The 15,479-nt window shown below is 27.3% G+C and overlaps 6 protein-coding genes across 10 annotated transcripts; 2 read left to right on the forward strand and 4 right to left on the reverse strand.

Moving 5' to 3' along the window:
* The first annotated feature begins 2,956 nt into the window (after positions 1-2,956).
* On the forward strand, positions 2,957-5,580 carry LOC100867719 (uncharacterized). 3 transcript variants are annotated; one of them, XM_003692005.4, is made up of 4 exons: positions 2,957-3,185; positions 3,265-3,390; positions 3,474-5,164; positions 5,249-5,580. In XM_003692005.4, exons 1-3 carry the CDS (start codon positions 3,033-3,035, stop codon positions 5,139-5,141), a joined length of 1,947 nt encoding a protein of 648 aa, XP_003692053.2. In that variant the 5' UTR covers positions 2,957-3,032; the 3' UTR covers positions 5,142-5,164; positions 5,249-5,580. The 3 variants fall into 3 exon arrangements, with proteins under 3 accessions (XP_003692053.2, XP_086758716.1, XP_086758715.1); XM_086902589.1 differs by having other exon boundaries at positions 3,031-3,166; XM_086902590.1 differs by lacking the exon at positions 5,249-5,580 and having other exon boundaries at positions 2,975-3,166; positions 3,474-5,208.
* On the reverse strand, positions 5,204-6,990 carry LOC100867599 (ornithine aminotransferase, mitochondrial). The gene is made up of 5 exons (XM_003692004.3): positions 6,551-6,990; positions 6,155-6,459; positions 5,874-6,074; positions 5,572-5,797; positions 5,204-5,485 (listed from the first exon to the last, which is right to left on the reverse strand). Exons 1-5 carry the CDS (start codon positions 6,948-6,950, stop codon positions 5,319-5,321), a joined length of 1,299 nt encoding a protein of 432 aa, XP_003692052.1. The 5' UTR covers positions 6,951-6,990; the 3' UTR covers positions 5,204-5,318.
* A 1,005-nt stretch (positions 6,991-7,995) lies between these two features.
* Positions 7,996-10,782, reverse strand: LOC100868682 (ornithine aminotransferase, mitochondrial). The gene is made up of 4 exons (XM_012484165.3): positions 9,705-10,782; positions 9,269-9,564; positions 8,763-9,111; positions 7,996-8,697 (listed from the first exon to the last, which is right to left on the reverse strand). The coding sequence occupies exons 1-4, from the start codon at positions 9,768-9,770 to the stop codon at positions 8,104-8,106; spliced, it is 1,305 nt and encodes a 434-aa protein (XP_012339619.2). The 5' UTR covers positions 9,771-10,782; the 3' UTR covers positions 7,996-8,103.
* A 906-nt stretch (positions 10,783-11,688) lies between these two features.
* On the forward strand, positions 11,689-13,041 carry LOC100867473 (uncharacterized). Its single transcript, XM_003692003.4, has 3 exons — positions 11,689-11,896; positions 11,972-12,664; positions 12,748-13,041. The coding sequence occupies exons 1-3, from the start codon at positions 11,837-11,839 to the stop codon at positions 12,904-12,906; spliced, it is 912 nt and encodes a 303-aa protein (XP_003692051.2). The 5' UTR covers positions 11,689-11,836; the 3' UTR covers positions 12,907-13,041.
* On the reverse strand, positions 12,709-15,224 carry LOC100867238 (putative methyltransferase-like protein 25). Of its 3 annotated transcripts, none has more exons than XM_086902593.1 (5): positions 13,999-14,565; positions 13,572-13,923; positions 13,388-13,485; positions 12,992-13,325; positions 12,709-12,883 (listed from the first exon to the last, which is right to left on the reverse strand). In XM_086902593.1, exons 1-4 carry the CDS (start codon positions 14,563-14,565, stop codon positions 13,092-13,094), a joined length of 1,251 nt encoding a protein of 416 aa, XP_086758719.1. In that variant the 3' UTR covers positions 12,709-12,883; positions 12,992-13,091. The 3 variants fall into 3 exon arrangements, with proteins under 3 accessions (XP_086758719.1, XP_012339766.1, XP_086758720.1); XM_012484312.3 differs by having other exon boundaries at positions 12,709-12,886; XM_086902594.1 differs by having other exon boundaries at positions 12,709-13,325; positions 13,999-15,224.
* Positions 14,688-15,142, reverse strand: LOC105734965 (uncharacterized). The gene has a single exon (XM_012484313.3). The coding sequence runs from the start codon at positions 15,140-15,142 to the stop codon at positions 14,738-14,740; it is 405 nt and encodes a 134-aa protein (XP_012339767.1). The 3' UTR covers positions 14,688-14,737.
* Positions 15,225-15,479: the final 255 nt, after the last annotated feature.

Below are 15,479 nucleotides of genomic sequence, written 5' to 3' on the forward strand. Positions count from 1 at the left end.
CGAAATGAACTTAATGAAAATTATAAACTTTTGAGAATATTATTAAATATTTCATAAGTTTTAAAAAAGTTTAACGCAAAAGTTTTATTATTTTTGTATTTTTCCAAATATTTACATTGCAATGTTTAATTTTGTTTTTTTCATGTTTTAAATTATTCTTATATCTTAGATATAAAAATGAAATTAATTGTGCAATGAAGCTTTAACGAAGAGCTCGGTATAATCGATATTTTTCTTATCTGTTTTTACAATTATATTATACCGATAATGATTGCAATATTGATTTTTGCGGATTATTATAAAAATATGACATCCAAAGTATTTTTATTTTATATATATACCTCGATATTACACAAAATTGCGAAAATTAATTTAAAATATTTAAATACAAATATAATTTATTTTCTCCTATGATATAATAATATTATATTACAATCTGAAAAAGATAATCATCCGTTTTTAATTGAATAATATGAGAATATCATGGTCTGAATCATTATCGTTCGAATATCGATAATAAGCTTCGATTATTTCTTGTTCTCTATAATGTCTTTATAATGCATAAATACTTACATAATTATTATCTCTTAATCGTTGTTAATTGTTATTTATTTATATTATCAAACCAATATTTCGAATCGTAAGAAATAATTTTTAAAAAAAATCTTAATAACATTCTCGAATCTATTTATTAAAGGCCACACCTTTTCGCATTGTGAGTAATAAAGTAAAGTGGGAGAATTCATTCGATTCTAACCTGAAAATAAATTGAACTTAATATAGATATAGTACATTACACAAACGCATAGATATTTAACTCGTGTGTAACGAATAAACTATACATCTTTGCTTATGAATAACGTATTTGAAGGTGAAAAAGAACTTTTGTTGAAATATATTTCACGTCTGTTATCAAAGAATAATTTGATGACAATCTTAGTTTAGTTTAATTCTTGTTACATTTGGAAATAGATGACAATGTTGATTCACATATTTATAGAGAATGCGATAATGTATATAGAATTTTAAATTTAAATCTTTGAAAGATATATATCTCTTTTATATTTGAAAGATCAATAGATCGTGATCATTCGCATGATACTTAACATCTGTTCGATTTATTAATAATATCGATATTCTTCGATTAATCGAAAAACACTAAATATTATATATTATAAGTGCTATATACATATATTATCAAGCATTATCATAAATTATATTATAATAACGTAAAATCTATTGTTAATCGTATATTAACAAAGAAATTATAATTAAAACAAAGGAAAATCTTTCTTTTTTTTTTATGAAATACCGTGAAACATTCTTCGGTTGCACATTGTGTTATTTTTTTTTTAAATCGACGAAAAAAAGTATAAAATAATTTGTAATACTAGACCAACCAAAGACACAAAGGTTCAAATTAATCGGACATAGGGCTGTCATGAAATTCTGGAATCTATAATTATAGCTGCTAATTGGACTGTTTCCGATCCTATTTCCCACCTATCTATATAAACTTGTTCAATTCGAAATACTTTGTTATCTGGTTACACTTGTTTCCCGCTAAAACTCTTCGAGTTTTATTTCTTGTAAAAAAATTCAAACATAAAGAAAGTAATCATTAATAAATCCTGTTGTCATTATGGATAAACGTTTTTAATTACACGAAGCAATTAGTTTTACTTTAATTTGTATTTAGTTTCTTTTTCCTTTTTTTTAACTTTACTTTTTTTTACTTCACAATAATACGGATTCTCAAAATTTCGCACACAAATTCAAATTTGATTCAAGATTAAAATTAACTTTTATATATATATATATATATATATATAAGTAAAATATAAAATAGATGATTATATGTCGAGTTGCGTTTGACTATATCATAAAATTTCTCTGATCATATTGCATGGCGACAGTCTGCTATTTATTTAATCGCCCATATTTTATCGATGGTAATATTATTTATCGAATTTCTATCACGCCAATATATAGGTAATTAAATCGCGCGTTTCATTAACGATAGAATTAATGGACGAGGATTGAAATCATCCCAGAAGGGGAAAGGGGAAGAGAGAAAGGATAATCCAGGAAGCAAATTACAGAAATATTTGCAACAATTCTAACTAGTAATTGTTGAATCTGTTAATGTACTTTTTTATGGAAATATTGTTTTGCAAAAATATAATAAATGTAGTTGACGCATATCTTTAAAGTCAGCAAATTCATTAAAAGAATTTTTTATAAGCGCAAACAACAGATTATGATTAATCTATAACAATTTTTTTATTTTGTAAAATATATATATAGTTTTACGATGAATAAATGTAAAAATGAAATATTAGATTTCGTCTAACAATGACAATGTTGAATATAATTTACTAGTTTGTGTATTCACTATCGATATATTTCATTGATCGTTTTAGACAGTTTTGAATGGAAATTGTACACAGTGTGTACGATCGATCCTGCGTCATTTTCTTTTCTATCAACTTTTTAGACGACTGTCTACTTGAGTTTCCATGCAATTATATTATCGTATATGTATACGTTTATCTTTTTATATGCATATTTACCTTATTTCTTGTACAAGAAACTACTGATTGCAAATAAATAATATAAATCTTATAAAATAAATAAAAAAAACTTTATTAAAAAATTGTATCTTCGTGTTTTTATTATTTTATTACTTTTTTTATTTTTATTATTTTGTTTTTTTTTCTTTTTAACCAATATCTATATCTTCCAAATTGCATCAATTTAAAACTTGCAATTGGATAATCGCAAAATAGATCAAACCGAAAAAACTAAATAGAAAGAAATTGATGATTTTGATCGTTTAGCGACATCTACTATTAGTAATATTTATTATAAAGAAATTTAATGAAAGTAATTTGCTTGTTTAGCGACATCTATGATTTATTGTTGAATCAAAAAGATGGCGCAACTTGTAAATGTCAAAACAAAATGTTAACCTATCCACCAATTGAGACAGTTTTGTGTCAACTTTTGAGGTTACTTGTCAGATCATAACGATGTTTATCGTTACGAAAGAAATTGACAGCGAAAACATTGGTAAATTATGCCGTACATGTTTAAGAGAGGATGGTGACAAAATGGTTTGTTTATTCGTGGGACCGGCTGAATCATCTCTTGCTGCGAAATTACGGTCTCTTTCATGTCTCGAAGTAACAAATATTTTTGTTGAATTCATCATTTTTTTCGTAAGAATTTTTTTTTTATCATTAAAATTTATATTTTTATTAGGTTTGGCAAGGAGATGGCCTTCCAGAGAAAATGTGTAATCGTTGTGTAACAAGAGCAGAATCTGCTCTATTATATAGAGAACAATGTCGTGCGGCAGATAGAGCATTAAGACAAGCCCTTTTAAAGGTAATAATATATGTACATGTATCATTGAGTTTTAAAAAGAAATTTTAATTTTTGAAATATAAATATATTATAAATATTTGTAGGTTTCTGGTCTGACTTCGTATACAACAGTATCTAGTTATAAATTATATCAACACAATCAAAATTTTGCATCTATTCAAAATTCCCATAAGACTTTGAAATGTATAGACTGTGGAGCAGTATATACAAATTATCAGGAATTTTGTGCTCATAGTAGGTCACATTTGCCCTTTGTTCAAGACGATCTACCTATGCAACACATGCATATAGTAGAATCGCAAAATTCATATTTAAATTTTAACTTTGGTCATCTGAGTTCCAATTGTTTAACCAATGAAAATCTTCAACATACACAATCATCTCCACTGATTAGATCAAATATGATGCAAATGATTCCAATAAATGGAGAAAACCCTAATCGTGCAGCGTGTGCTTTACACTGTTCCTTATGTAATCGCACATTTACCAATAGAACTCAATTAATAAGTCACAGTATCACTCACAATTCGGAGAATATAGAAGTACCTTGTGATAATGAAAATATAGATATCTGTGAAAATTCTAATCAAATTCCGCAAAATTTAAGTTACGAAAGATCGATTAATTCCGTTGGAAATTCTATTCAGAATTTATCTTATCATAGATCTGCAACGAATGATAACAACGAAATGCAAAATTTGGGTTTTCCCGAAAATATGGATCTAGGAGACGAGGTTCGAGAGGGTAGCCCGCAACGGATACGAAATGCCGCAATACCTGATTCAGAAAGTTATAATATAACAACTGATTACCGTGCAATAAGATTTGCAAAAAGTCTCGAGCGCATCGACAATAGGGAGAATATCAATAGATATCAATCATGCTCTTCGAATTTGAATTATAATAAACAACAGATCGAAAACGAGCAACATTCAGAAAATTTACAACATATACAGATAAAAAAATATAAATGCGAAGTATGTTCTAAATGTTTTTCGCAAAAATCTAAATTGTTAACACATCAATTGTCGCACTCTGGTCAGCAGCCTTTCAAATGTTCTAATTGCGAGAAAGGATATTCATCGAAGAGCAAATTAAACGCGCATATGCGATTACACACGAAAATTAATGTACATCCATGTAAAATATGTGATAAAATATTTTCGTATCCATCTTATTTACAGGAACATTTAAAAACACATAAACAGAGTAGCAATAACGATATAAGAAACGAAGAAAACAAAACTTTTGAATGTGCCAGTTGCAAGAAGAGATTTCGCCTATTGAAAAATCTTAAAGCTCACGAGCGGCTTCATACTGGCAAAGATTTGATGCGATGCGAAATATGTGATAAAACATTTAGTCGTAATTACAACTTAAAGATTCATTTGCGAACGCACAAAACGACGAGACCGCATAAGTGTGAATATTGCAATAAATGCTTCGTTCAGAAAGGTAACCTCGCGGAACACATAAGAATTCACACAAAGATAAAACCTTTTGAATGTAAAATATGTGGAAAGCATTTCTCACAGTCGAGTCATTTGAAAAGTCACGAGGCTTCCCATACAACTGTTAGGCAACATCAGTGTCGATTGTGTGGAAAACGATTTAAATTAGCTAATCATTTGAAGAGACATTTGATTTTACACAATGGTGCAAAGTCATATAAATGTCATCAATGTAATCAAATGTTTTCACAAGCATTTAGTCTTACGAGACATTTGAAAAGGCACGATTCTCACGGTTAATTATATGTAAATATGACTTATATGTATGTATATCATCTTACAAATATAATTCTACATAAATATATTATATACTTTTATAACCTTTTAATCGTTAATTTTCTTCATAGATTTTCGAATAAGAATTTTTAAAATTTTAAAAAGTTTGATATTTGTACGCTTACAAAAATAAAGGTAAGTTCATTTATAATTTCTGAGGACGGTAGTTATTATATCGAGACCTTCTTCGAGTTGTTCTTTTGTGATTACGAGCGGAGGTGATATCCTTAATATTTGTCCATGAGCGGGTCTGGTTAATAAACCTGCTTCCTTCAATTTCAAACAAATATCCCAGCCTTTGGCAAAGTCTGCAAAATATATTCGAAGAAGAAAATAAATAAAATAGATATGCGATATATGTTATTATAAATATATAGATTCAATTATTAAATACCTTTATTAATTACCAAGCCACCCAACAAACCACGACCTCGAAACTCTGTCGCTATATCCTTCGGAAGTTTTTCTAATGTTTTACGAATAATTTCACCATTTTTTCTCGCATTTTCTGCAAGATTTTCTTCTTCCAAAATCTTAACTGCCTCTACGGCCACTCTATTACCAAGTGGACTTCCACCATATGTGCTACCGTGAGTGCCAGTTTCCAAGCATAACATTATCTGAAATAATCGAAGTAAATAAAATAAAAAATTTTTATTTTCAGTTAGATTAATGTTAATATATGATTATTCTTACATGATCATCCGCTAAAATACCAGAAACAGGATACATTCCTCCAGACAATGCTTTTCCCAATATGAGAATATCTGGCCGTTCATTTTCATGATCTACTGCTAATCGTTTACCCGTTCTGCATAAACCAGTTTGAATTTCGTCTGCGATCCATAATATATTGTATTTGGTGCACAATTTTCTTACACCTTTCAAATAACCATCCTAATAATATTTCGAAAAACTTTTATTATTTATTATTTTATATATATATATATATTTCATAAAATATGAAAATAACTTACATCAGGTATAATGACACCCGCTTCTCCTTGAATTGGTTCCATCATGAACGCGCAAACTGTTTGATCCTGCTGAAATTTTTTCTCTAAAGCATCGAGATCGTTGTACGGCACTTTATCAAAACGAGGAACGTAAGGTCCAAAGTCGGTGTAACAATTTGGATCTGTGGATGCGGACAACGCAGCTATTGAACGGCCCCAAAAATTGCCTTTCGCAAAGACAACGGTTGCCTGATCCGTAGGTATCTTTTTAACTCTGTAAGCCCAACGTCTAGCCACTTTGATAGCGGTATCACCTGCTTCAACTCCTGTAAATATATTTTCATCTTTTTTATCTTTTTTGTTCCTTTCTTTTTTTATTAATTTATATTATTAATTTTTTCTTTTTTTATTTCATACCAGTATTCATTGGCAAAAATCTGTCCCATCCTAAAAGTTTGGTCAAATATTCTCCTAATGCACCATGAGGTTCCGAATAAAAAGCTCTGGATGTATGAGTAAGCTTTTCTACTTGTTCTTTCATTATTTTTACCAAGCGTGGATGACAGTGACCTTGACTAACAGTTGAAAAACCTGCCAGAAAATCGAGATACCGTTTCCCTTCGACATCCCACAAATGGACACCTTCACCTTTCGTGAGAACTACTGGAAGTGGTTTGAAATGTACACCGCCATATTTATTGTCACGTTCGATCAACTCTTGCGTATTCAAAGATCTTTTCAAGTTCACTTCTTTGGTTAAACCGAAGATTCGTGATCTCACAGTCGAGTTCATTTTGACAATATTCGAATGATTCATAAAGACTCGTTAAGATAGAGATTCTATTCTCACTGCATTCAATTTCGAAGTCCATCTTGCATTTATATCAAGGTTTGAAGAGAAAAAGTAGGGGAATTGTATACTTGTTATCTACACAAGATATAATTTTGTATATAATTTGATATTGTCTCTTGGATTTAAAATAAGTGCCGATGATATAGTTGAAGAATCTCGTATCTGATAATGAAGTAGCAGGGGACATTGTTTATTACAGTGCCAACATATTAAACCAAACGAAAAACTGCAAACAGTTATATCATGATAATCTGATCTGAAAAACAATGCAAACATCATTTATTTTTCTTGTTTGTATTATTATTTTTTTTCACAAAAATATAAAACGAAACGGCGAAAATTTATAATCATAATTTATGCTATTATAATAGAATAAAGTTAATTATGAAGTTTGAACGAATTCAAGATTGTTTATATAATAATAAAGTAATTTTCTACTTAATAAAAATATATTATTGATTTTTTTTAAAATTTAAAAAAAAAACTATCATCAACATCGAAAGAAATTATCAAATATAAAATATTTCGTTTCTAGTTTTATTTGATTCGATTCTTTGTTCTCTTTAAGTGAATAGTTCTTTCTCAACATTTGATAATAAAAAATCATTGTACATGATATGCATATTAAACGAGATGATTCTCACTATTTAAATTTTTAACTTCTTGTCTATTTATAATATGATATTATTACGAGTTTAAGACATCTGACAAATGTCTGAATAAACAATTACAGAATACAGGATAAAACCGTATCATACGAAGCTATTAATAACATGTATGTAACTTATAATCGAGCAATTTTTCTGCCTTCAATATGCACATGGTAGATAATAACTTCAACAGCTTTTAACTTATATTTTTCTCTTTAAACCTGTTTCTAATTCAATTTGATTTCAATTTTGTTTGATGTTGCCTCAATTGTTGACCAATTTTCACAAAGATCTACGTATTTGTATGATGAAACAGGCTTGAAAGAAAGAAAAAAAAAAAAAGATAAAGTGTAACTTAATAATGTTCATCAACAAGATTTATTAAAATTTAAAACATATACATAAATTATTTATTAAATATATACATAAATTTAAAACATGTATATATGTGCGTGTATATATGTGCATCATTTGGAGAATTGATTAATAACTCGGGAAATAATATCCATAGATTCTCGTATTTGTGATTCAGTTATAACCAGCGGAGGCATTAATCTGATTACGTGATTCTGTGTCGGTTTCGCGATTAAACCTTCATTTTTTAATTTTAAGCATACGTTTACAACATCGATTTTATCGTTGATTACTATACCGTTAAGTAAACCTTTTCCACGAACTTCATTAACCACATTCGTTGGAAGTTTCTTAAGTTCAGATCTGACAATATGCCCAAGTTTATCAGCATTTTCTGCTAATTTCTCATCAAGAATCACGCGAAGCGCTTCAATAGCGATCTTGCTCGCTAAAGGATTGCCACTAAAAGTCGTGCCATGCTCTCCAGACTTTATAGTCAACATCACAGAATCATTGGCCAATATACCCGATATTGGATAAAAACCACCCGACAGAGATTTACCCAAAATCAAAATGTCCGGTTTCACGTTTTCATAATCAACAGCTAGCATTTTCCCTGTTCTTCCTAAACCAGTTTGCACTTCATCGGCTATCCACAACACGTTGTATTTTGTACATAATTCTCTAATTCCTCTTAAATATCCATCCTTATGGAATAAATAAATTTTATCATAACGATACAAGTACGATACAATAATCATGATATTTATACCTTTGGTATGACAACACCAGCTTCTCCTTGAATAGGTTCTACCATAAAAGCGCAAACGTTAGGATCGGTTAAAGTTTTTTGAAGGCTCGAGAGGCTGTTGTACGGAATGATTTCGAAAGGCATAAAAGGGCCGAATCCACGGAAAGAAGTCGGATTCGTGCCAGAGGACACACTCGAGCGAGACGATATATTCGAGCTCATTGTTCTACCCCAAAAATTACCCTCTGGGAAAATAATTTTCGCCTTATAGTGTGGTATACCTTTGCGATCATAACCCCATTTCCGTGCCAACTTACAAGCCGTTTCACCACCCTCCATTCCCGTATTCGTAGCAAGCCATTTATCGTATCTAAAAAAAATTTGATACTTGATTTAATTATGTATTTTCGAATTTCAAGAATAGATTAATCGCAAATCTACTCGAATCTTAAAAGATATCGCGTGTAAACACCGCGAGAATGTAACTGGTAATATTAACTGTAATATTAACAGAGATTTTCGTTTACCCGAAAATTTTCGTGATGTATTCTTCTAATTCTCCCAATGTGTTCGAATAAAGTGCTCTTGAACATAATGTTAAGAGTTTCGCTTGATTTGTCAAAGCTTTGTAAATTCTTAGATGACAGTGGCCTTGATTAACTGCAGAGAAACCGCTCAGAAAATCATAGTACCGCTTGCCCTCAACGTCCCACACAAAAGGTCCTTCCCCTCTGCATAGAGCGATAGGAATTGGATCGTAATTATGAGCTCCATATTTTAATTCTCGTTCGAAAATTTGTTTCGATGTTAAAGTTCGATGACCCTGTATGATCAGAATTCAAGTATTGATAATATATTCGATGGAAAATTATTTTGCTTTTTTTTTTTTTTTTTCCCTCGTATCGTAATTATCCGTTATCGTAATTTACGATTTTATTTATCAGATTCAATAAATTTTATTACCTGATACAGCAAATTGAAAAGATATTTCTTCTTTTTAGATATCATATCAATTTTTCTATATATCATTTTTCCGTACACGCGCTTCCCTTTTCAATGATGAAAAAATTTATATGATTAATATAATGATGATGATTAAAATTAAATCGTTATATCCAGAATTTAATTCAACATTAGGTCATTATTGCAAATTAATGTGGGGCAACATCGAATTCGTGTGCTCGCAATACATCAATATGACAATACAATATATACGGATTCATATATATTATTATTTCTATCTACTTGGAAAATTGATTTCAAATCTATATATTTTTTTTTTTCCTTTGAATTGACAAGAATTTAGAAAAAATAACATTATCAAAATGAATATTAACATTTACTAGAAAAATTATCACGATTGTATTGTGTTATCGATATAAGAAAACAGACTATCATCAATACGATGCTTCACATTTGTTTGAATTATAGATAGACCTTTATCTTTGTGGAAACCGGTGGTCAATTGTATTAATGAAATCTATGCTATCAATAATCGATATACGATAATCGATTATTTGAAACTATTTTTCTTTCTCTTCTCTAGAATCTATCTTTATTTCAATCAATTCTTTTTCTATTCTCTTTCCTCTTCTAAAAATTATTTCACATTAAATTTTTCCAAAGAAGTTGTCAAAGAAAAAATACGATATGATATGATGTATACATGATATGATGCATCATACATGATTAATAATCTTACTCTTTAGTCTTATTCTATTCTTTTATATATATATATATGTTACGTCACGCAAACTTTTCATATCGAAGATAAGAAAAACGATATTGTTATATCAGCTTATCAGCAGTGAAAGCTACTCGTCTATTTGAGTCCAAAATTCCAGGTTATTTGTATTTGAAAATAAATATGATAAGTAGATAGATGTTCTCTATCAAGTATATCGAGTAACCTCGATTTATTCCAATACAAAACAGTTTAAAAATTTTTTAATTACATTATAATATATTATAAAATATTAAAAAAGATTCATTGCTAATAATTAATTACATCAAACACATTATAAATTATGATAAATTTTACGATGTGAATATAATCTCTATCTACGATTATTCTTCTCATATATATATATATATATATATATATATATATATTTCAAAGACGATAAATATTCACATTCTGTACAATAAACACAAATTAGTATACATATATTTATAAGATATTAAAAATTAATAAGATATTCTAACTTAAAATTGATATGAAAAAATTTCTTATGTAAAAGATAAGAAGAGCATGAATAACATGGCTTTGCATGTTTCTTGACTTTCATATGGTAAATTTTATTTAATTTTACTTAAACTTCCAAATATTTTCCAAATTAAAAATTTTTCAATATAAATAATTTAGTACTTTTTTAGAAAATGAACTACATTAATAAGTAGAATAAAAATTATATAATTCTATTTAAAATATTAAAGTTGACTTTCATATAATTTCTATATATCCGTAGAAATATTATTAAAATTATATAATAATATATCAAACAATTTTTTGAAACATTATTTAATTATTGAATGTATTAATTAATTATGCATATATTAATTAATTAATTGTATCATTTATATTTTTCAAAATACTGAATGAATCATAATAAATCGAACATATCTATATTCTTTTCTTTTTTTTAAGTTTCAATTACGTAATAATAAATAAAAAACACGTTTATACATAAATTATATAGTTTAATATTACTCAATATAAAAACATTATCAAACTATTATAAAAATATTATATTTTAATTATATTTTAATTACAATCTCTTCATGTAAAAAAAATTATCTTAAAATTTATAAATATTTATTTATAAATTTATAATTTTCGTTTTACAACAATTCAGTAATTCGCTAATAAATATAAATTAATAAATAATTGAAAATATATGTATCTCTATATGATTTTTCTCAAAATTATATCCGTAATAATCTATATAAATTTTTCCCGCCAAATTTGTCAATACGCCATAAAAGTTCGTAGCATCAGTGATACGATTCAAACGAGTTTTATTATTCGTTTCTGATACTTTAAATGTGCATATTTACTTCGTGTGAAAAATTGACTTGTCAATTAAATTTTTAACATGGGTGAAAATGATTATGATGAATTACGAAAAAGAAATATAGCTGAAAGAAATGCCGTCGTAAGTATTTTTGTATATAATTTAAATTTCTAACCTATAACAAATCAATGTTTTTGCTAATATTTAACAAAATAGTTTGCAGAGTTCTTTAAAGATCTTAAAAAACAAAAAGACGAAGTAAAAGAATTGAATAAAAAATATAAAGATGAAGAAAATTCAGAGAATGAACCACCTAAAAAAAGACGTAAAACTATTTCTAGTTCCATTGATAATACTGTTAGAATTAAGAATGTAAAACTTGAATTTCGTAAGAGATATAACACAAGAAGTAGAACAAAGAATCAAACTAAACACAATATTTCAGAATATGAGGAAGATTTAATTAAATCCAGCAACAATAAACCTAAATTGCAAGTTTTATTTCCATGGGCAAAACCTTTTCAACGATCGATTGATTTAATGAAAATAGGAGTTTGTGATGTAGACGAAGAAGAAGAACAGTATAATAGTGACGATTCGTATGATATAACTAAAAATGAATATAATAAAAAGCGAGTTTATAATGTAAATAAAAGTCCATATGATCCTGATAATATACCATCCGTTGATGAAATTACGGACGAAATGTTAAATAATATTGCGGAAAAAAGTTCTTCGAAACAATATTGTAAAATAAATGGAACTTGTTGTCATCAGTGTAGACAAAAAACATTGGATACAAAAACGGTATGTCGTTCAGGAGAATGTGTCGGACTAAGAGGCCAATTTTGCGGACCTTGTTTAAAAGGACGATATGGTGAAAATGCCGTTGACGCATTGAAGGATCCTGTACGTTTTATATTTTTATATATATATATTTATTTCTATAATTATTACTTTTCAATAATTATTTTATTGCAAAAAATTTACAGAATTGGGCTTGCCCACCTTGTCGCGGTTTATGTAATTGCAGTATATGTAGAACAAGAAATGGTTTACCTCCTACTGGAATTTTAGCTCCTTTGGCACAAGAAGAAGGATATTCATCTGTTATGGATTATCTCCAATCTGCTGAAATCAATGACACTTAACTTCATTACTGAAAAATTTACATCTAGAAAATAATAAAATTCACTCTTAATAAATATTTTTTATTAGGAAATGTATAACATTTACTCATATTATATATGAAATTTTTTAAGCATATTAAAATTATTTTTCCTATATTGACATGTGTGTTATTTGTTCCTTCATTCTTAAATCTTCTTCTTTATTATTATTTTACCGCAATAATACCATAACGTCTTGGAGATAACATAGGATCAAATAAACGTAATATCGCAAATTTAGAACATTGATTGCTCTTTTGTAAAAATATCATTCTATCCAACATGATTGCTGCCTCTAATACAAGACCAATGTGTATTCTCAACATTTGGAATATATTAAATTTTTTCATTAAATGTGCATAAAGTTGAAATGTATCCGTCAATTTTTCTCGTGATGGTATCTAAAGATATAAGAATTCTATTTAGAAAAGAATATTCATCTATTATATAAAAATTTTATTACCTTTTCTAAATCTATTTCAATTTTTGAGAATGCCCATAAAGCATAAGTTGGAAAATCATGTAAAGGTCCTCCACGGCCTACTTTAGCATTATAAATACCTATTAAAAAAAGAAAAGTGAAATGTACTATATAAAAAAAGAATAATAACGTATAATATATTAAATTAATATAAAAATAAATATACCTAAAGAATGAAAAATTACTTGTAAAATTGCTCTGTAGAATAATGATGAAGATACAAATTCATTCTTTACAGTTCTTTCAACAGATTGTTGAGCTAACATTCTAGCATTTTTAGAAAAACTAATCTTTTTATTAAATGTTTCATTTGTCAAATGATAACAACAAGGTACTATACACAAAATATTAATATCTTTCGTACTTAAGAATGTTCTAATAATTGAATCAGTAAGAGAACCACAAGTATGTAAACCAGTTAATATAAGATTTTTATTTATATTCCAATCACAAAAATTTTGTTTTATCATTTTTATATAATCAGTATTATCATTTATTTCTTCAACTACATAACGTACCTAAAACAAAATATAATTTATCTATTTAAATATTGTTTATTGAAAATCGAATGTATATTTAAGTATTATTAATACCAGCATTGGAGAAAGCATCAACTTCTTTTGTAACTTTTTTTGTCTACAGATTGCTCCATTGCTACATAATTGTGAAGAATCTATTGCAAGTACAGGTACTTTATGATTTTCTGCTAAAAATGTTGACAAATATGCTTTGCCAGCACCAGCATCTATTACTAAATTATTTGTTTTTGCTGCAATTTCCCCAATAATGTTTCCAAGGGATATAACTTCATGTAATTTCTTTGCATTTATAAATTCTATCTTAATACTTTTATATATACATTTATTTGAATTATTAATATAAGGTAAAGTATTTGCAAAATCTTCTGAATTTATTTCTATAGAACATGATTGCAAAGATAAAGATTTTGCTAACTTTATAAAATTATTTAGTGTAGGAAAATTGTCATTTTCTGCCCAAGTAATCCAATTCAATTCACTTTTTTCTAATTCTAATCTTAATGTTTCTGGTAAACATGTCATCCATAAGTTTTCAGTAATAAAATCAACTATATGACAATTTATTAATTTTTGATAAGTATTAATAAAATATAAAATTTTATCAAAATGTTTATCATACATAACTATATGTATACATGTGTATATATAATATTATATTTAATTTAGTGCAATATTGCATAAATTTTCTTAAAAACGATACGTTTTATATTATCAGAAATGAAAAATAATAAAAAGTCAAAATATTAAAGAATATTATTTGATTTTATATTTATTCAATCATAATTCTGTATAATTAAAAATCAAGTTTATCTGTTTCTGGATATGGCGCATATATTTTTGTTAATGCACAAAACTTGGCATATTTAAATTTAATATTATCTATAGTTTTTGATATATCTATTGTCTCATCATTATATTTAGGAAAATTATAAATATCTTGTAAAAGTTCTTTTGCAATCCAAACACCTTTCTCTATATTACATTTATTTGCACTTAAATATTGTTCCAAAATACCGCTATAATATCCTAATTGTGCACCCAACAAACTAGCTTTATGATATCCAAAATGAAATCCATTTACCAACTGCTTTTTGCCAACCTCAAAACCTTCTTTGTAACCTATGTATTGGGCATTTTCTTCGGCAAATAATAAATCTTCGAACTTCTTATTGATATCAACATCTTCTTTATCAGACATAATTATACATTCAATATAATCTTATTCGATTTATAACCTATAATATAATTAGCACTGTGAAGAAATAGTAAGTTAGATTATCAAATAATTTCGAGTCATTGTATTTAAAATCATGTTTGCCAATTGAGAAACCACTATCTGCTTCATTCGTGGTTAGCAGTAAATATTATCAGTTAAGGTTATATATGAAAAATAAAAATATGTTTTTGTTTTTTTATTAGAAAATACTTATTTATAAGTTATAAAAGATTTTTAAATTTTTTAAAAGAAAAATTTACAAATAAATCAAAATATTTTTGTATTAGAATAATATGGCTCGAAGCAACTTCAGAGGTGT

Source organism: Apis florea, unplaced genomic scaffold (genome assembly GCF_048593485.1).
Source record: "Apis florea isolate Af1SG1 unplaced genomic scaffold, ASM4859348v1 contig_2272_pilon, whole genome shotgun sequence".
Classification (NCBI taxonomy): domain Eukaryota; kingdom Metazoa; phylum Arthropoda; class Insecta; order Hymenoptera; family Apidae; genus Apis; species Apis florea.